We start from the raw sequence: 22,053 nt of genomic DNA, 5'->3' as shown, positions 1-22,053 counted from the left end.
GAGAGCTGGGACTGTTCAGCCTGCAGAAAACAAAACTCGGGGGGATCTGATCAACATCAGTAAATACCTGAAAGTAATGTGCAGAATGGGTGGAGCCAGGTTCTTTTTAGTGGTGCCCAGTGCCAGGGCAGTATGCAATGGGCGAAAACAGGAACTCAAGAGGTTCCTCTTGCATGTCAGCAAGAACTTGGTGATCTTCAAGGTCTTTTTCCAGACTTGATGATTCTATGAACTTCTTTACTGTGCCAGTGACCCAGCACTTGCACAGGTTGCCCAGAGAGGCTGTGGAGTCTCCCTCCTTCAAAACTCATCTGGATATGATACTCAGCAACATGGTCTGGGTGGTCCTGATTGGGCAGGGATTTTTTACCTGATGACCTCCAGAGATCCCTTCCAACCTCAATTCAAAAGGATCAATTCTTTGATCCTTTTACTCTCTGACAAATCCCATCCTAGTTACAGGTGTAGCACTAAGGGGTAGGCTGTGTTTTGTGTAAGTCATTCAGTACCAGCAGAGAGCTTAGTGAATAGGTGAGGTCTTTAATTAAGGCAGGCCCTGGAGGCTCCTGTTATCTGTCTTTATGGGTAGTCCAAATGTGCCCAATGGAAATCTCTACATCTGCATATCCCTGCCATGCCTTACTCTAGGATATGAAAGAGCTGTATTGCTTTGAGGTGTCAGTGTGGGATTTTCTTAGGAGGTCTGCTGGACAGAAGAAAAGGGGACAGAGTGCTAACAGACAGCTACATATGCGGGTGCAACTGCTCTTTTCGTCTAGGCAACACAAAGCATGGAAGATGTAACCCTCTTCCTTTCCATCTGCATCCCAAACCTAATACAATTCAGAGGTGGGCAGAGACAAGCAGGGACTGGGTGTGCATTCAGGAGAGACTCGTCGCCCCAGAGTAGAATTGAGGACAGGGGGCACAAATCTCAATCTCAGCCACAATGTCCAGGTGGTATTGGTTAAAATGGGCAGAAAAGTGCAAGACAACCTTCCTACCCCCAAGCAAGCCAGGATGAAGGCAGTGACTGCTGAAATCTAGCGCAGACCACAGGCTGGCAAAATTGCCCAAGAACTACAAGATGCTTCTCTGTCCTGACCAAGTGAAGTGGAGAAATAGAGGAACTGTCCCAGGGGAGCCACAATGTGTGCAAAACTCCCCAGTGCAGAGCCAGAAGCAGTGGGCAGCTGGGGAAGGGGCACTGAGGGCAGCTGCCTGCCTTCGGTGGATGTGCTCATAGGAAAGGGGAAAATTGAAGAGGGCATGAGACAGTCCAGGGTCACTATCCCCAGCTTCTGCACCTGGACCATTTCTCCTGTGAGAAAGGGCAGGTGGATTGCAGGGACACCATGCCACAGGTGCATGCTGCAAGTCACACTGGTAGCTGAGAGAGAGCAGAGAGGGACACAAACTCATTTTTCTGGGAAGCAGCTCTAGAGGCACTCGAGTGCAAGCACTGGAAGTGCTGCAGACGTGCTGTCTCGAGTTAGGTACAATCTGGGGATATGGAAAGCATCTCCCAGGCAGCACTGCTCCCCCTCCTTGCAACACACACACAGCTGTGTGCGGGGATTGCTGGCATTTGCTTCTGATCAAGGAAAGGCTCAGAGTGCCTGGGAATGTGAGTCCCAAGCAAAGTAGCCAGCTCCTTTGTGTTTGGATTTACTGACCCAGCACTGAGCTGATTTGGCTCCTGGGGACCGGAGAAGCACACAGGCAAATACTCTTCTCTCTCCTGGTAGGAAGCTGGTTTGGTGCCTTATTACTGTAATTGCCAAATACATCAGTCATTACAGGCTCTTGCCAAGACTTGATCCTATTTCACCTTCTGCTCAGGAGCGATAGCCAGCCAGTTTCGACAATGCTCACAGAAAAGTGCTTGGGATTTTTTTACTCTGGACTATGCCTCTGGGCATCCTTCTTCCTGTCTTTCTTTAAAGGTAAGTTCATCTTTGGTTGTCCATTCCGCCCCCCGCCCCCCCCCCTTTATTTTTTTTTCTTTTTATTTCTTTCATAAACGCCAGTCACACTCACCCCAGCTCTTTTTCAGGACTTGTATCTGCATGTAGTTTAAACTTCATCAGAATGCAGTACTGAAGTTAAGAAAAGTTTTGTAATAAGTTTGATTAAGTCTGTGTATCTTACACTACTGTGCACCTTTTCTTAAGAAGGGAAAAGGTATGCTTTTTTAATGAAAGCTGAGCCATTTTCACTTTCAGAAATGAATAGAAATGATTGCATTTGGAGAGGAAAATATTCTTTCTCTCCTTTATAATTTTATTCTATCACTGTTTATTTTGGGAATGAGAAGTTATAACTCCAGACTGGACAGGATGGCTGTGAGAACCCTGTAGGTGTGATGCTGAAATTATGTTGTTCTACAAAGAAAATATGACCAGAAGAAAATTAGTAACTGTTTACTTTCTGTGCATTATTTGGTAAGATATGCAGGTGCATAAACATATGACTTTACTATTTGTGGTTTAATGTTTTTCTCTTCTACCTTTGAGTTTGTTTAAAAAGAGTCCTTCCAGGCAGTGACAGGTGTAAGCTGGAAATATCTAATAAAAATATTAATGGGCTGCTGTAGTCTAAGCTGTCATATGTGACCAAGCTGTCTTCTGAAGTTTTGTCATGTTACAAACAAAACTAGTACCTGTGTGACTCTTTTGAAACATGGAGGAATGCAGGGCTAATGACAAAGATTTTTTCAATGAGAAGGGAGATTGAAATAGCCATAGTCCTGAAAGATATTCTGGGTTTTACACAAAATACACTGTTATTGCTCCCTAACAGCTTTTTATGTGAAACATTCCTGCCTGCAGCAAATACAAATTTTAAAATTGAGTATTGCAGGTGTGTTGGACCATGTTATGTTACCCATGGTTTCTACATAGAGAAAGGAGGATTGCCTTTTAAAACAGAGAATGTAGTCCACATACTTCAGACATGCAGGTGCACTGGAAAGTTACATATTTGTGTTGTTGCACTGGACTATACAAGTCACCCTGACAATTCTTCATTAGTTTATCTGAACCCTCAAAACAACTATGCATGTCATTATTACAGCTCCACATTTCAGTTGCCTGATGTAGCAGTGGTATTGCAGAAAATTTTGCCACCTCCCCCCCTCCCCCCCATTTTAATTAAGAACCTTGTTATCTTTGTTGGTAAGACATTTCTGTGCTACTTCAGAGCTGAACTAACATCGAAGTGATGGCTGCTAGTTATTGATATAACTCAGCTTACGTGCAGTCCTATTTCAAACACTTAAAATGTGGCCTTTTGAATACTGAGTAATCACTAATTCACCAAGGAGGATGTTCAGTTTCTCTGAGTAGCACATGAAGACTCAAACAGCTTTATAAATAATTCAGAGGATTTTTTGTTAGGTGCTTTTACCAGAAGTTTACAAGTATATGCTTTTATAGACAACAGCTAATACAGAATAAAATGAACCTGTAATGAAGGTGCTCCATATTTACCCTCTGCTCTATGGGTATATATGTTTTTTATTTCTAGAAAAGAGAAAATCCACAGAAATTGGGCAGTTGGGGCAGAACAGAAGAAAAATAAAGATGATCTTAACATGGTGTCAATAGTGGAGCCTTCTTAGTAGTAAGCTTCAAATGAACTCCCACAAGACTACTCGTGGAATTCACAGCAAGCCTGTCATAGCTAACATCACTCTCAGGTAGTGCTGAGTTGTTTCAACAGAATTCATAGCAGTTTCTCAACTACTGAAAATTCCTGTAAGGCTGATTGACAGGGAAGTTGTTAAAAGGACTAGAAAAAAAATACAAAATACAAAACAACCAGAAAGACACAAGAACTCTTTTTTTTTTTTTTTTTCCTCCCCCATGAATTTTCATTTCAGCAACCTCATCCTGGCTCTGCTTGTGCTACTGCTGGGAGCTGTGTCCTTCTTGTTAGGTCGCTGCATCCCTCCTTCCCAAAGCACCTGGAGCTAGTGATGCTTTCTTGGGATATGTGCCCTAGTGAAATTAGGCAAACCGGTCATCAGCTTCCTGAAGGAGCATCCAGAGGATGGAAGTCCTCTGTAAGTCCATCAGGTTCGTAGTAATCTCAAGCAGAGTGACTAGAAAACCTTGTTCTAGAGAAGGATGGGAAGCGAGGGATCAGACCCTTCTGCTTTCCTCAGGCATGGCACAGTTGAGGAGCCAGGCTGTAAATGGCTTTGTAAAGGAGTTCTCCTCCCAAGAAATGTACCTAACTGACCATACAGGCACCTAGCCTCCCCGAGGAGCATTACCTTCAGCGCAGTGCTTGGGCACCTGCTGGCTTTGAACAACCCAGGAGTTAAACACATGCTTTGCTACACATTGAGCTGAAAGTCTCCAGCTAACCCGTGTATTTTAATTACTGTACTTTTATGTACATTTTTTTAAAGTGAAGGCATAAAAGTGCCACACACACCACACAGAGCAGAGTCAGACCTCTTAGTTTCTTTGCTCAGTGCAGGCTGACATCAGGGCCCTACTCTGGCTGTGTGTTTTGAAAAGCTCAGCCAAGGCAAAGACAAAGTAAGGGTTGAGCTCATACCCTGCAATCCTGTGGGAATGAAGGGCTAAGCTGGGTTGGACAAAACCTATGGCAGAGGATGCTGCAAACAAGATTACCACCAAAAGATGTAAATGATGAAGTAATTTAACCTGACTTGGCTTACTGAGCTGGTGCAAAAAAAAAACAGCTTTTCTTTGTCTCACTTGCAGTACAGAGTGGAATTCTTATGCTGTACCCCTTTTTTGGTTTCTCATGGCTCTTCTGATTTAGATGAGCTCTGGTGATCACATCAGAAAACAGCTGGTGATCTCTAGGAGCAAATCCTCACTAGGATACTGGTTTTGGTTCACTTCCATGTAAGCAGGTGCTGTTTCTGCAGCAGCAAAATCATTGGCAAGACAGTCTCAAAAGGCCAGATTCTGCTGCCAAGCTACAATTTCGTTAATGTGAACTAGTTAAATGGAAGTGAAGGGAGTTTAGAGATCTCTGTAGCAGGAGCAATCAAGGCTGGTATTTAAATGTTTATATATGAAGTCTAAACTTTGGGCCTAAGTTGCATAGGGCTGATGAAGAGCTGTGAGCTGTGAAGATCAAACTGGTTTAGCCCAAGGAGACATTTTTGAATAGATGCAAGAAGTCCTGAACCTTAACAGAATATGGTGTATTTTCATGGTAGTTTGGATGGTCAGTGGAAGATCTTTGACTTTAGATCTCATAATTTACCCAACTAGAACCAGGTATTAAAATCAGATTATTTAGAGTTTTTCATGCTCTTAATTTGAGATCTGAATGTCACATTCAGCCCAGTTCCCCAGATCTTCTGAGATGATCCTCTCTGAGTTGCATCATTCCAGCAGTTGGTACAGTGTACAAGAAAGTATCTTCTACGTGTTCTTTGGGAGAATGACCGATGGTGCCTCAAGAGCATTCAGCCTTGCTCCAGCACAGGAGGACATCTGATGACCTCAGAGCAGAAATTCCCATTTTAGGCAAAAGATTCAGGTTCTAAAGAGGGATCCAGACCTTTTTTTCTCCCTCTGGTTTGTTCTCTAAAGAGGGGTGGAGGAGAGGATCAGTTAGTGATAGCAGTAACGTATTGGATGTTGTATGTGGTAATCAAGGAGGGAGAGAGAAAGTTTCTCCAGCTCTAGGGTGTGATTAAAGTAGATCAAAACCTTTGCATCACTCCTGGCATGGTTGTTCAGGGATACCTACTGCCTGCGTAATCTAATAAAGGAAGAGAGCAGAGCTGCCTTAGACAGGTAGAGCTAGCATTGGCAATCAGCAGCACCCAAGGGAGTGAAACAGGTAGGCAGGAGTTTATTGCTGAGCAAATATAGCTTGAAGAAAATGTGTTGCTTATCAAGTACTTTCTGTGTTGAGCAAAGCTGCTGGTAACAGGGCAGAGACCTGAACCAGATGATGTAAGTGGAAATAACAGTCTTCCTGCCTATGGCTCACAATTAAGTCAGTGAATTGCAATAGAAAAATAACATAATGAGCATGAGTACTTATGCTTGTCAACAGCGAGATGCAGGTGACCCTGTCCTGCCTTGCTATCTACTGGCCTTTCTCAGCTAAGAGAAACTGTGTTTACCAGAGAACTAAAATGGATGTCTGCAGTACTTACTGACTTCCAGAAATAGATGTCTACAGTCCTTATTGTCTTCCAGGATGTTGCATGAGGACAGGTTAGTTAACAGAGAAAGCCAAAGTCCCTACTTATCTCTTTAACGCAGCATAGATTTGGACAAACAAAGGACTTAGAGGGAAAGTGTAGGCTTGAGATCTCATTTCACATTGAGGATAGGGAGGAGTTCATCCTTCCTCCTTCCCTCTTAGAGGCACATTAAGTCTTCTGTCTTACGCCACCACTTAGGACAAGAGGGACTGTGTTCTCCTCCCTTTGACCACAGACAGGGAACAATGATATTCTTATTAGCAGGTAATTTGAAGACCATATAATGGTAGGTGGGAAGTCTGTTGTTGCTTAAACAACCTAAAGCCATAATTTGCAGGTTGGTTTGACAAAACTGTGCCCTGTGTTCCCTGAACTTCAACTGTGACTATGTAAAAAAGTTTCTAGGTCACTTTGATCTCCACAATGGCAAGAGAAAAAATATAATCTGTAAATTGGAAAAGATATATTTGTGGCTGTTGGAGTAAGAGGATTTGATCTATAGAGTAATAGACTTGTAGATTACAGACTTATAGAATAATTCAGCTGAAAGGGACCTCCAAAGGTTGCCCAGTCTAATACCCCTTCTCAGAGGAGCTCAATTAAGTTGATCCTAGTGCAGTCAGTCTGGAAAGATTTTCAGGGATGGTGGCCTCCTTTATGGTGAGCATCTTTCAGAGAAAAAAGGCTGCACTGGTCTCCTGGAAAAGCCCCATGATGTGACTTCTGTCTGATTGGTGCTGTGCCTGAGCACCTCACAGGAGAGTCTGACTCCATCATCATACAGCCCTCCCCTGCAAGAGATGAGGGCAGCCAGAAGAGCTCCCTGTTGACTTCTCATCACAAAGCCAATTTCACTCCACCTCTCACTGGATGTGCTGTGCTCCAGCAGCCCTTCCTCTCGGTGACACCCACTGGACTCACTCCATAGGGTCGGTGTCTTCAGTTGTGCTAGGGAGGCTTCGTTAGGTACAAAGCTAACTGTGTGTCATACAGTGGGCCCCACTGATGCTGAATATAGGCTGGCTGTAGAGTAGGATGCTACTTATTGTTTTCATCTCTGAGTAGGTTTAGGGAAAAAAAGAAAAAAACTTTTTTGTTGTTGTTGTTGTATAATGATGTAGAAAACACATTCTACAGTTCTTACCCATCCTTTGTTCTTTTTGAAGAACTTTCTTGCCCTGAGCCTGCAAAGTGGCAGAGGAGGTCATGACACGTGAAGGGGTATATCTTCTGAACATTGTTCCACTTTAGAAAAGTCATCAGCACACTGATATCTAGCTTGAGAAGGAGCAGCTGTAAGAACAGCAAGAAGAGAGAAAAAATTATAAAACTATTTGTTAGATGGTTTTCTGTTGTCAGTGCTTCAGCTTTCACCCAGGCAGTGACTTTGAATTGTATCCATTCTTGTTTAGGCTTCATCCCCAAATTATAGAAGAGACCAAGAATTTAGTAGGTCAGACACTCCACAGGCAACCCCATGCTGGAGAGGAAGAATCCCCTCACACAAGCTTGCTTAGACAGACATGAATGATACAGGGCAAATTACTGGACGTCTGTCTTTGTAATAATTGTAATAACAATTTGTTACAATGGCTTGTTTCCACAGCTGTCAGCTAGAAAGCTAATTAAAAAACACTCTCCAAAGTCAACCTACTTATGGATTCCCAACAAAACAAAAGCCTGGTTTGCTCATGCATTCCAGTAAACAGGGATTGTCAAACCACAGAGCTAAAATCATCTCTCAGAGCTACAGATTCTCTCCACCTCAGCAGGCACTGGGTTGAAGGAACCACAGGTTATCCATGAAATTTTCACTAGCCCACCCCAAGCTAAGAGGAAAAGCATTAGCCATGCTTGAAAGCTGCAAGATCCTTGCAAACTACCTGTGAAGCAGATTTTTTCCCTCCTCTCCAGACCAGGTTGCCTTCCCAGCCTTCTAACAGATGTCATATTGATGCTTACATTCATGATTACATATTCAGTTCCCCTCTCACCTCTTGCCCATTTTAGTATATAGCACCTTCTCACCAAGTGTCTGTTCAAAGTCTACTACAGTAGAGGTGTCTGACCTCCGTGGGGACCTTCTAGCTGATATTGCAATAAGAAGTTGAAGTACTTCGTATATGCTAAAAATGCCAATGAGAGATGAGGCTAATGGAAAGGATGGATTAACTGGGAACATGTGCGTGGGTGAGGAGAGGAGCCATCCTTCCCCAGAGGAAGCCTCCTTCCAACTGGGAAAATAGTTTTCCCTTTAGGTCAAAATGCCCTAACAGACTCAGGAAGTCTTTATGCTGGGGCATGAAAGAGAGCAGGCAAGGCAGCATACATAGTTTCACTTTCTGCTTTTCAAATTAGTTGTGGTCTCTCAGAGATCGAGCATCCCAACATGTTCAGGTGTCTGCTACTGTATCACAAGATGACTGCCATGCTCCACCTGGACACGCAATTGCACTGACATAACTCAGGAACAATACATTGAGGTTACCAAGGCTTTAAAATCGGCAGATAAAATCATGTCAAAATCAGGCTCCCAGACCAACATTGCCTGAGAGTACCTCATTTTCACTGCAGTTCATTTCTCTTAGTCAGAGTTAGTCAGCTGACGCAGTTTTGGTTGGCAGAAAGCAGCAATGAAAACAACATATTTCATCTCCCTGTTGATCCCCTAAAAAACAGGACATGAGAGAAAGACAAAAGTATTTACCATCCTGGAAATGGAGACAGATCAAAGCTAATAAACACACATGTGCCACTGAGACCTTGTGACACTCGGAGTATGGAAGAAAACAGCCATATCCTTCGTGATACAGCCTGAGTTCAGCCACTTGATATAAGCAAAAGCAAATCTGTGCTGAAATGAGCCAAATCAAAGCACATCTTACAATTTCAAGTGTCCTAGGTCAGATCTCCACAGACCCTTGTTTGATTGGTCACAAGTCTAATTTGCTAAGCATCAGCCACTTCCCTCATCAAGACACTCCTAGAGGCAGCTTTTGTCTTCAGCGAAAAATAGATTCAGACTCCCCGCTAGGAATATTCATGCTTGTATTTACAGCTCCCTTTGCCTTTGAAGACCTGGACCACTAAAGAGTTAGGCTTCTTTTCCTCAGCAAAGCTGCTTGACAGCAGCCACTTTGGCTGCTCAAACTTCCAAACTACAACCAGTTATCTAGCAATACAGCATCTTTCACGTAGATGGGCAGCAAGTTTAGCCTGGCCTAGTGAAACCTGAGCAGTGCAGCTTAAAACAGGGGTGATTCTCATCCACAGATGTTTTCTGTAAGTTTTGGTTCCCTCACAGTAAACTATTTTGGATCTTGAAAAGATGTATATTCATATTTCCTGGTTCAGGCATGCAGCACTGAAAAGGATGAGAAATGAGCATCTGTTCAAGGTGCTGTCAAAATTCCCAGCAGGGAAGCCCACATCCCTTTCATGGGGCCCTGACACCATGTTTCTTGTCATCCACCATTTGAGTTTCTGACACAGGGTCCTAACACAAGTTTGCAGCTTTCTCTACATTCCCAGGTCCATGTTGACTTCAACCATTAGTGCCCTTGCCCATGGCAGTGCAGCCCTCCCACTGTGCTCCAAGGCCACAGCTGAGTCTTGAGTGATGCAGGAAGAAGGCAGAAGAAGCCATCACTGAATTTGCCTTTTGCATCCTCAGTACCTTTGCTCGTTAGAATTGCTATGCAAGTGCAGTTTGCAGGCTGAAAGGGCAAAAGTTCATCATTTATTGCTCAGATCTGGGAAGACCTCGGTGGACAGGCAGGTGTAATATGATTTCAGAAAAGGAAACAAATAAGTAAATCTGCTGAGGGCTGAGGAGATGATAGTTAGGAAGAGATTTTTTTTCTAAACTCATTGTAGATAATGACAGTGCTGGAGGCTGCAATGACATATTCAGCTTATTGTGCAAACCAGTGGTTCAGTCTCCACTTCCTACACTAGAAATATCACAATATAAATAGAATAAGCCCAATCCAGGATCAGCAGGACCCTGGAAGAAGAAGAAGAGAAAAATGAGTTGATCTCCCAGGATGACAAAAAGTTCCCAAGGTGTGAAGAAAGCAAAGATGAAAATCAGGCATCACTCTCCCAGGTGCTATTCCTTAGTCACAAACTTACCTCCACTAGGCAGAGAAAGTTGTTCCTTTTTTTTTTCACAGCTCAGGGGTGACAGAGGGACCTTGCCTCAAAACCATTGCCTTGACGTGATGTTGCTGAAGCAACAGTGACAATCTAACTGCTCTGGATGATGCAGAGGACAGGTCAGAGTGAAAAATGTTGCACACAACCATCGTGTTGTGAAAATGAACCACTCTGTGTGCCCAAACATGTTGCAGTGGTTATGGTCAGTAGCAATGGTATTTTGTGGGCTTGAGTGGGCTCCTTTTTAGAGACATCTGTGAATGTGGTGCAGATTGCCATGGCTACCTTATTAGCAGCACTCGATTAGTGAGGTACATAGTGCTTTCCTGAAGAGGGTTTTCCCTTCATTTACTGGCTTGGGTACTGAACTGTGTCGAGGTGAAGGGATGTGGAAGGATGCTGCTCTGTGAGCCAGTGTGAGTTGGGAATTCAGAAGCCTGTTCCAGCACGCTGATGGCTGTATCCCCAGTGCCTCACTCTTATTGTATGATTTTATTTGTTTCCACTGGCGTCCACCACCGCTTGACCCCAGTGATCTCTGGAAGGCCATCAGGAGTCACCTTTGCACAACCACAGCTCTCTGTAATACGTCTTGGCAAGGGGAGTCCCAGTCTTCACCCCTGCACCAACTCCCTCTTCCTGTGCTCCTCCACATCTATGATTGTATTAACTACACTTGTGTTGCACGGAGCTGATGTAAACTAGCATAACACTAAGAATACAGCTTTTTTTTTTTTCCCTTTTTCCCTTTCTGGCTGCAGCCAGTTATGTTTCTGATCTGGAGCAAGGAGGTAGTTTAGATAACTGCCATGAGTTTGAGAGGTATCCCACTGTTAATATCCTAACGCATGTCTCACATATCTCAGCTTTTAAAACATCTGCACCAAGCCATCAGGACCACTGAAAAAAAATAATCCCATCCTTTCATTATATAATGGCCTATATACTCTTTTTAGCATATTGTCATGTGCCTAAAGTCTTTGAGTTGAAACCTTTCCTCACATACCCCTTAATACCCATCTCTGCGGGGAGCTCTTTATCTGGTATAAAAGAGCAGAAATGACCAGTATCAGGAAGATTAGGTCCTTTTTTTTTTTTTTTTTTTTTTTTTTTAGGAGAACCAGGCATTTCTCACATTCCTCTGGATATCTAACGAGTTTTGAGTGTAAGATGCAAAAACAATCTGCGTAGCGAGAGCTGAAGATGAGAGTCAAATATTACCCAGAAGCGAAGAAGATTAAAAAGAGATTTTAAATGACAGACCTATTCAAATACACAGTACTCTCTCACACAAACACACAGAGGGTTGAGGCAGCTGATATGATTCCATTGTCTAGCATGTGAGTACTCTTCCCCGAAGGTGTGATGGTGTGCATTTTAAATCAAAGGACATTGAAAGAAATAATGCTTTTGCAGCCACAGACAAAAGTGAAAATGCTGCACATAAGAACAAAAGCGGATGGGACACATCTGTGTCTCTGGGGATTAAGTGACATATGACAGTGGCATGCTTTACATTTTCAGAAATCTGCAAAATATACAAAATTAGGCAGATGCTTTTTTATAGCTACCAAAGCAGTAGAACATACCACATTTTAACAAGTGCTGTTGTCATTCTAATTACTTATGTCAGTGAAGTTGCATGTTGTTTTTTCTCTGATACTACTTCGTTACTTCCTCCATAATTCATAATAGTGTACGGTATGCATCTTCATGTGATCATTCTATTTGCGTTCACTCAGAAATAGCTAAAACCCCAGTAACCATGCAACGATAAACTAAAGAGAAAATAACTAGTAGAAGATGAGGTACTCCAGAAGAGTTTGCAGGTTGTTAGGAAAGTATGTGAAAGTTCTGGGAGTTAGGTCTGCTGCACAAATGTTTTCCTAATGGCTTTTGCTGTGTAAATGTTCCAATCACACCGACATTGTAGGCAATGAACAATGAAATATAAAAATACCTACCAGTGTAATGACACTGATTTTCAAAAAAGGCCAGAACTCCACTCAATTTCTTTTGCAAAACAGTACAAACCAAACCAAACATAAACACCCAAAAACCAAACAAGGAATGTGGCAAAAAATCAATCAATCAAACAAAAAAACAACAAAAAAACACAGTATACAAAGAAAAAAAGAGGAAAAAAAACCTGCCAAAATTGGTGTTAAATACCTGCAGAAAGTGCAAGGATGTTGAATAAACACCACAGCCACAATATTGCTGCAGTTTTGGACACCTTCTGAAAGTAGCAGGGGACGAAATATGTGAAAGCAACAAAGTGATGAATAAGGAATACGCAGTTGACTTTAACTTACTGTGCTGTTTATATGCAAATACTTCTATGAACTGTTTTTGAAAAAGGAAGAAATAAAGGCATGTTTTGTAATTCAGAAACATATTAGCATGCATATCTGTCAAGAAAAGTGACGTAGGAAAAATATGACATTTGAACTGAAATTATTTAGGTACAAATAACTACCATAAACTTCTATGAATGAAGTAATAGCTTGTGTGTAAGACTCAGGCCTGTGCCAAAAGAAATGAGCAACAACTAGAAAGCATTCAGCTAGAAGCTGGCACAATATAGACAAAAAAGTCAAGAGATTATCAAAATAAATCCATGGATTATTTTATAAACATTTGTATATATACAATATACATTAAAAATAGGAGGAGTGATCAATAAACACAAATAATATGTCTCAGACCAGCTTTGAAATCTCTGTTAGTCCACTTACTCTCTCGTTAATATTTATGCTTTAATATTTATTCTTTACTGTACATAGCAAGCCAACCTATCGCCCACACCACGGATGCTTGGTCAAGAAGCTTACCCCTTTTGGAGCAAACCTGGGAAGCTGGCAAGGCTGTGCTCTTGCCTTGGAGCTCAGGGAGCTCTGCATGCAAAGCAGAGCAGGAGGATCTATGAGCCAAGATATGACAGCACTACTCTTAGGAAAGGAGGAAGCATCTGGCCTTCCTGGGGATAGCATATGGACAGTCTGACCAGAGATAGCTGCAATTTTGACAGCCATTCTTACCAGACAACACTGAACAGCCTCCAGACCCAACAAACTCTTAACCAGATCTGAACCCAAACCCACAGAAGGTTCAAGGACACACTGGGGACTTCAGGCTGCCACTCAAACACAGAAGAGACAAGTCAAGCCCAGAGGAACCCAGGCAGACGGAAAGTGGAAGAGGTCTGTGGTCAGCCCACAGCCACATGTCAGGAGCTCTGTTTCTTCGTCAGGCCAAGCAAAATGTTAAGTGAGGAAACCCGTGCAACCCAACAAACCACGTGCAGCACACAGGTCAGGTGAAATGGCTTCACTAGTTTTAGTCAGGTTTATGTCTTTTTCTTTATTTATTTTTTAATTATTATTTTTTAATTTATTTTTTCCTCTCTTTGCAGTGGTTTGGGGTTGTTTAAACATTTATCTTTAGTTTTGCAGCACTCACAGATATCTGAGATGCAATAAGATCAGTGTGTCTTAAGTTACCACAAAGCATGCATGCCAACTGAAGCAGCTCTCTTTGCCATCATTGGCAACAAGACATGAAGAGTTCATTCTGAGCTTGAGCTTAAGCATACACAGTTGCTGACTTGGAGCTGACATCATCCAGCACCAGCTTGATCTAATTTAATTGCAACATCTCAGAGAATTCAAAACCCTTTATAGATACCATACAGTCACTATGAGACACCATCTGTGCTAGCCACATCAAACATGCCTCTCCCCATGTAGCTGTTAAGCCACACGTTATCCAAATACCTGGATGTTCTTGCTTCTAGATTTGCCCTGAAGAATCTCTGCTGTTTAGCTACTAAAGCTCTGCAGATGTTTATTTGATATCCAGTTATTCCATGTTTCACCCTTAGTGTCTCTGCCTAACCTATCTGGGGCATTACAACATGTCTGCACTTAACAATGATGAAATCTTACATGCAGACTCTCTGTGTGCAAAGAAAGGCAGAGCCCAGACTGTGAAATAACACCAAGGCGTCTTGCTTTATCTCCAGCAGAAATAATTCAAGGCGAGCATGTTGTAAGGGAATGAAGGAGGAGAAAGACAGCTGTTCAGAGGCATTTCAGAAATGAGCCCATAGGGAGGCTGCCATCTTCTGTTTCCTTGGTACAGGCTCTTCCTTCACATCACAGGACTCACTGATCCAGCAGAGAGGACACCATACCTCCACAGGGGTTTTCCCCGATCTCTTGGTAATGCATTTAGAGAGACCCATATTTTCTTACACCTCCTGCGGGAGGAGATGGTAGCATGCTGCAATAGAGAGATAGTTCCTGGGCAGATTACCTTGCAGTGCAGTTCTCAGCAGCTCCGTCCTAGAAAGAAAGATGCAATCCCATTATAACCTGTATTCCCAAGAGATTTGGTAGCAGTTTATAGATCGTGTTGATCAATCAGTGAACATCACAGTACGGGCTTTTTGCAGACTTCTTTCCACATGCAGCTGTATAGGAGGAGATTTAGAGAGGTACTGAAGAGATGAACATAGTCCATGAATACCCCTGCTATCCATAAAGCTTTTCACAAAACCATAAAGGGACTTTATCTCTTCCATGGATTAATTGTCTCGTGCTTTCCAAATGTCTGCAAATTGCAGGAACAGTTTAGAGAACCAATTTAAGTTACTCAGAGAGTAAAACTTAGGCAGTAACCCAGTCCAAAATTCTGCCTACCTCAAATATTGCATTTCACTTCATAATCCCATAACCCTTTTTTCCCCTTCCCTCCCCTCCCCCTTCCCCTTTTTTTCTTCCCCTCCCCCTCCCCCTCCCCCTCCCCCTCCCCCTCCCCCTTCCCCTTCCCCTTCCCCTTTCCCTATTCTCTTTTCTTTACTTCTGCCCATCAGGTAGCCATTGATAAGATCCCGAGTCTTCTCTTCTCTAGGCTGAACAGAAGAACACTCTCTCAGCTTTTCCTCACTGGAGAGGTGTTCCAGTCCCTTCATCACCTTTATGGCCTTTTGGTGGACTTGTTCTAGAAAGTCCACATCTCCTTTGTACTGGGGAGGCCAGACCCAGACCCACCACTCCAAGTTTGTCTCACCAGTGCTGAGTAGAGAGCAAGGACAACCTCCCTTGACCTGCTGGTGAGACTTTGCTTGATGCAGCTCAAGGTGCTGGTGGCCTTCTTTACTGCAAGGGTGGATTCCTGGCTCATGGTCACCTGGTGTCCACAAAGCCCACCAAGGTTTTTCCGCCAACCTGCTCTCCAAACAGTGGGCTGCCAGCCTGAGGTTGTTCATCTGCAGGTGCAGAACTTTGCACCTCCTTTAACTGAACTTAATGAAGTTTCTGTCATCCAATTCTCTAATCTGTCCCTGTGAAAGGCAGCACAAATACGTGGTGCATCAGCCATTCAGTTTCGTATCACCTGGAAACTTGCAGACATTAACATCAATGATGTTAACTAGCTAGTATCCCTAGTATCCACCGCTGGGGTACTCTGATGCTGACTGGCCTTCAGCTGGACTTCATGTCGCTGATTACAGCCCTCTGAACCTGACAGTCCACCTCACTGTTCACTTATCTAGCCTGAAAAACATCTGCTTGTCTCTGAGGATGTTCTGAGAAATAGTGTCAAAAGCCTTGCTAAGTTCAAGATAAACATCATCCGCCGGGCATGCTTCCCTCAAATTTTAGTGAAGACAGCATGTTTTGCTACTACTTCAAAGATAATTCAGTAACACGGGGGACACTGGCTGAGGCAGTGTGACACATGAAGCTCTCTTTTATTCAAAGTTGTTGCATCTAGCAAGCATCATCCTTAATGACCATTGCTTGCACTTTCCCTGTAACATACATAGCCAAGCAAGTCTGGCATTTGGGAGACTGACCTTGTAACCTGAAGTTTTGACGCTCAACTTCCAGCCTAGTTTAAAAGATGAAACTTTGTATTAGGGACCAGTGAGCTCACAGTGACACTGCTTTTGGCGAGATTTCTGCAGCTGAGGGGGAGGCAATGGTAAAGCTTATTCTACCATTATTCCTGAGAGATGCAGATTTCCCCATCTCCAGCAAACACTCCATTTAGCACTCAGATTTGTAGTGTCACAATGCATTAGCACAAGCATCAGAGGGGAAAAAAAAGCAGCAATCTCTCTGGAGTAGGAAACATTTAGTATTTGAAAATTACAATTTAAAGAAAAATATATGAAAACACAAGTCTGACTTCTCAGCCTGCTCAGTTTCTTCTCCAAAATAGAGCAAAGAGAAGGTGGTTTGATTAGACTTACCAGGTCTTTGTGATACCGATGGCTGCCAAGATAACATGCCAGGAGAACCCAAAAGCTCTTCTGCTTCTGAGTCTGTGTAATTTTGTAAACATAACCAGACAGCACACAAACATGCGGCTACTCTTGCTGACTCAGCAGGCTAAGTATAGATCAGCTAAGGTTATGTTAACAACTTTGGATACAAGAGGTTGCAAAGCAATAGGACCCCATTGCAGAGGGGAGAGTTGAAGATAGGGTGAAAAAAACAGCTACGAAAAGTGTACTGCTGGGTTACTTCAGCTCACAGTACAAAGACATTTTCATGGAGCAAACCGCAAGGGGTTGTGCTGAGATCTCTCCAAGTCAGACCTCCCTCGGCGAGCTGTTTTAATGCACCATGACAGTGACGGTACCAGGGCACTCCTGCAGCCCAGCCAACTTCCTGAGCCTGGTGAAGGGCACTTCTCTGCTGCAAAAAGCTGAGGTAGACAGTTTAAAAGGGATGTTAAAGGCAACCATTACATAAGCACTCAGAATGAGGGCAATAGTGCAGGCAGTCGTTCCTTCCCTAAAGCACAGGAACAGGAGAGGAGAACAGGGGGAGTGTGTTAGGTAAGTCAAAGGACAGCAGATCTGCTGAAAACACAGAGCCTCTTTGCATAGAACAATGTCTTGTGATTTTCACTGGTTTCCTTCCCACAGAAGAATCTTAAAAGGGAATTGGAGCCTGCTGAGGCACTGGAAATCAATATATTAAGAGGACTTTAATCACTGACTTGCAATGAAGCTTGCTTAAGCTGTTGAATTGAGAAACTGTGGCCAGAGCTTGTCATTGCAGATGGTAAAGCATAGTGTCCAGTGTGTCAGCAAGGGCTACTGGAGCAGCCCTACAGCATCCTGCTCCCCTGGACCCCCATGAACATGCTATGTTTTATTCAAGAGAAGAGAGGGTCCATGAAGATGATGAGTCAGTGTAACTCTCCAAAATAAACAAAAATACTCTTTCTCCTTGTTCATGAGGCACTGCCATACTGGTAAGCCACAAAACTCCCCTCAGCATCAGGAAAATAGAAACAAACGTGAATGAAACAGATTTTTTAACTGAGCAACATTATCAGCTTTAAAAGGCATGGCTGCTGTGTTGGAGATACCTGTTCCAGGCTTGCAGGGCTTGCTGAGCACAGTAAAATGCTGGGGAAAGGAGAATTCGTTGTTAGAGTTTGCTTGGACTGTCAAAAAGGTGATCATCACAACCACTGTGAGAGGATTCCTGGTCTCAGTGTGAAGACCTCTGCCCAAGAGTTAAAACGAGTCACACAGAGCAGAAGCTGCCATGGATTAAAAATGCCTCAGCCCCAAGTAATAACAATTTAGTGTGGAGATTCCCTGCCACGGGTTGTATTTCTACAGTGTAGGGGTTGTGCACTGGTGTAGACAGGACTGGTTTGGCCTGAGGGAACCTGCAGCCCGTGGCCCACACTCTGATGCCACTCTGGGTCGAGCTCAGGCTGCCACCGGGCAGAGCACCAACACCTGCATGGTCCTAGGGGACCCAAGCTCCTGGGCAGCAAATCCCAGTGAGGTGCTGGCGTTACCATAGGAAGAAACTGGGGAAATCACTGCCGCAGGGCCTCAACCATGCTTGCTGTGGCCTGGAAACACTGCAACACCAGGTACACGAACATGCTCCATGCCCGTCACAAAGCCAGGGTGACAGGACACAGGAGCACAGTTCGATTTAAGCACAAACTGAAGTCCTGCTAGTCTTTCACAAGCTTTTGTGTCTGCGTGGCAGCCACTGTGTCGGGACCATTCCCCCAGGAAAACAAGTTAAGCATCTGACACCATGAGCTCAGTTTCACTGTTACACATACCTGCCAAACATTCTGGCCTTCAAACCACCACCTCATTTGGTGCTAGCAAAGCGTGCTGCCATCTGAAGGAAAAATGTCAACCCAAAGCCTGTACAGGCTTCCACACGAAACCAAAGAGGGTATTTAGAAGGCTTTTTCCTGCTTCCTGAGCACACTCAGAGAAGGGCTGATACATCAGCCCCGAGTTATGAGGCTACCTGTTACTCATGCTGAGTAAACACTCAATTTGGCCAAGTAATACCAGCACTGGCACACAGCAGCCCATCTCTAGGAAATAAGCACAAGCAAATGAAAGTGCTCTGACTGCCTTCCAGCAAGCTGTCTGGCACTTCTGTAGTCCTGATCATCATCAGGAGGGGGCCAAGCAGTGGGGGACTTTTACTCTGAGTCCAAAAGGCTGTTTGGTAGTTTCTGAGTGTTAGTAACCAGTTAAAGTGCTAATAGTATTTTTTTTTCTTTTTCTTTTCTTTTTCTTTAGGAGCTCATCAGTCACATATATAGAAAAACTGTGTCTGTCACACCTACATGCAGAGTTTGGGGGAAGTAGTTTTTGGAAAACTGCTTTCAAATTACCAATATATTAAGAGGGATTTTTCAGCTAAACAGACAACCGATGAGGACAATGGGACCAGCCTCAGTGACAGCTGCCTTCTTTCTTTTCCCCTAGTCTCTCTGCAGGGTGAAAGCCAGAGGCGCTTGTACAGAGAGCTGCTGAGAAACTACAATCGTCTTGAGCGACCGGTCATGAACGACTCCCAGCCCCTTGTAGTCGAGCTTCAGCTTTCTTTGCTGCAGATAATCGACGTGGTAAGGCACTGGCTGCTCTGTTCTCTACGGCACCCGTTCAGCATAACTAATCTTATCTCTCATGTAGGTACCACACATTTCCTCTTAATCAGGCTATCAGAGATGAAAGCGTACTGTCTTTGGATGAGCACCCTCAAAAAATGCTTGAGTACATGCTTTTACACTTTGAAAGAGTGAATGTCATTCTAGAATCACAGTCATCTCTGATAATTAAATAGTTCAGAAGCTATGTGTCACTACAAATTATTAATGATTTCTTCTTCTCAATGTCATGCAGGATGCAATAACTGAAGAGAATGTGAAGCATTAAGAGCTAGCATCACTGCATTTACACTTTTTCTTTAGACATTATAATGGTGTTGACCTCTTCTCCAACCACGTCTTTACCAGACAGTTGAAGGAGCCTGTCTTGAGACGAGGTTAGATATACATAAAAACAAAACCAGTAGGCACAGCACTCTAATTGTCTTTACCAATCTCTCTAAAACATACTTTTCCAGAACTGGAGATTTGAGACATGGAATAGTTTAATACTATAATCTAAACCTGAATCTCTTTTTCATCCTGAGGATGATTCTCTATGATAAGCCATGTTATATGGGGAGAATTTCTTTCACGTGCATGGAAAACAAACAAACAAATAAACAAGCAAACAAAAAACAGGCAAGAAAAAATATTTGACCACCTTCACTTAGGTCAGTGCAACAGCTGAATACATCAGTGCTTCTCCCTTCATCCTACTATTTCCAGTAGTATGAGCTGGTTTCCAACACACTGTCATTGTCAGGAGGGAATGAAGAGGAGAGAGAGAAACTTGCAAACATTGGTGTAATTGCAGACCAGTTTGATAGAGGTCTCAAACATTTAGAAATCTTATAGTACCCGTAATTTTTATGGAAATGTGTGGTGCACCACGTGCTCCTTCTGGGGGGACAAGAGAGCCCCTGGAGGCCTAGCCCCCCAGCACAGTGCAGCACCAGTGGCAGGACCAGCCAGTTGTGGTTCCCCTGGGGCAGGCAGCAGCCACTCAGGCAGGATAAGCAGCTTTCTCCTTTGACACATTAGTGACTGCACTCAGCTGGAAGAGAGAGGAGATCAGTACCCTTAGCTGAAGTCACTCATTCACAGCAGGAGCTCACAGTCCTCTTCATGAACGAAAGAGCAGAGAAATCCTCCAGCTACTTTCAAGTAAATTTCAGCGAGCAATTCCAGGTTTAGCAGAGGAATCTTAGCTCCAAAGATCTTGCTTCAAACCTTCTTTTTCCGCTGGTATTTCATGCAGTAATTTGAAGGTTAAGGGTAGAAGAGAGGACTTTTTAGCCTTCCGGCTGTGACTGTACATTTTCAAAGTCACTCAGTCAGGAGGAGGGAAGAGTTACATAAAACCTTTTTTCAGCTGGGTTTCACATTTGCATGTGAAATATATCCTTTCAACAGACATTTCTTTAAGTGCTCTGTCTACCTTATGTATATGTCCATTGCAACACATTTAATTCCTCTGTTTCTTTTTGGTTTTCTGCAATAAGAAAGAGGTCATCTAAACGGTCATGCCTACATAGAAACACAGCTTTGCTTCCCTCTGTCTCAGCACACACTACAGATGCTAGAAGCTAAGCTCAGAGCATTATTGACTTGTCCCAGGCTCATGGTCTTGCAACCTTCAGTAATGGTGTTTTCAAAAAACATCCGTACTGACCCGAAATGTGTATCTTACACAATGTAAAAAAGGTGCCTGTCTCCCTCAGGGAAGAACAGAAAATCTTTTGTAGAGAGGCTAAAATTATTTCATTCACACCGTACAGTAGCAGTCTGTATGAAGACTCCGTGCCAGGGACAGTGCCAGTGGAGTACTGTCACCACTGTCGAGGTAGTGTGCACAAGACTGGTTTCCATATGAGAGAAAGCAATGTAAAGAAGAAGAGATAAAGTTCCATGTTTTATATTTGCATGGAAGGAGTAAGGGTATGTCACTGATACAAAAATTCACTCTTCATCCTTGCCAAGGCCTGGCATCATATTTACCACATGTTTACAGGGATTGCCTCCTGAAGTCTGTTCCCTACACAAACTGTACAGTAATACAATCAAATCTAAATTCATCTTTTGCAGCCAGGCTTCTAAGAACAGCATTGATGACAATTCGCTATGCAGAGAGGAAAGACAGCTCTGAGATCCCTGTAGTTTGCCAAATAGTGATGACTTAAAGTATCACCTCCTCTTCTCTCATCCATTCAAAGAGAATTTCATAGCATGACTCGCTTGGACTGAATTTTCTGCAGCCACCAACATTTATTTGCCTTTATTTTTTATTTATTTTTTATTTATTTTTTTAGCACTCAAAGCCCAAAGCCAGCTGCCATACTCAAAGCCTTGAAGAACATGTTCTTTGCTTTTCACAGTTGTACAAATAGACAACAAATAGTCCACTAGACAAATGCATGATTTGAAGAACATCCTGTCATTAGGGTTAGGATTTTTCCAAAGTGGTCTTAGTTCACATCTGCAGCCAAGCCAGACCTCTCACATCCAGGAAATGAATGATTAGGAAGGGGTGCTGTTGCACTCCCTGTTTAGCATCAGGACTCAGTTTAAATTGCCATATCCTAAATGTATAAGGACAACATCCTGGGGTCACTTTTGCCTGGGGCCTGTCCCCCACTCTTTCCCAGAGGAGCTGGGCACTTCCCTGGCACAACCACTGGGGGATTTGAGTGGTGAACTCTCCCAGGAGCACAAGCAGACCCTGACAGCCCAAGCAAGTG

General features: G+C 43.4%; 1 protein-coding gene across 1 annotated transcript in view; it reads left to right on the top strand.

Annotated features, from left to right (window-relative positions):
• Positions 1-1,480: 1,480 nt before the first annotated feature.
• LOC308186183 (neuronal acetylcholine receptor subunit alpha-7-like) overlaps positions 1,481-22,053 on the top strand; it is a 60,041-nt gene continuing 39,468 nt past the window's right edge. The window contains exons 1-3 of the mRNA XM_080575212.1: positions 1,481-1,744; positions 1,843-1,946; positions 19,152-19,291. Coding sequence (XP_080431338.1) covers positions 1,868-1,946; positions 19,152-19,291 — 219 coding nt within the window. The 5' untranslated portion in view covers positions 1,481-1,744; positions 1,843-1,867. The remainder of the gene's footprint in view (positions 1,745-1,842; positions 1,947-19,151; positions 19,292-22,053) is intronic.

The sequence above is a fragment of the Anser brachyrhynchus genome (genome assembly GCF_964034855.1).
Source record: "Anser brachyrhynchus genome assembly, chromosome: Z".
NCBI lineage: Eukaryota > Metazoa > Chordata > Aves > Anseriformes > Anatidae > Anser > Anser brachyrhynchus.
The sequence above is the reverse complement of the archived record's forward strand: the minus strand, read 5'-3'. Positions and strand labels throughout refer to the sequence as shown.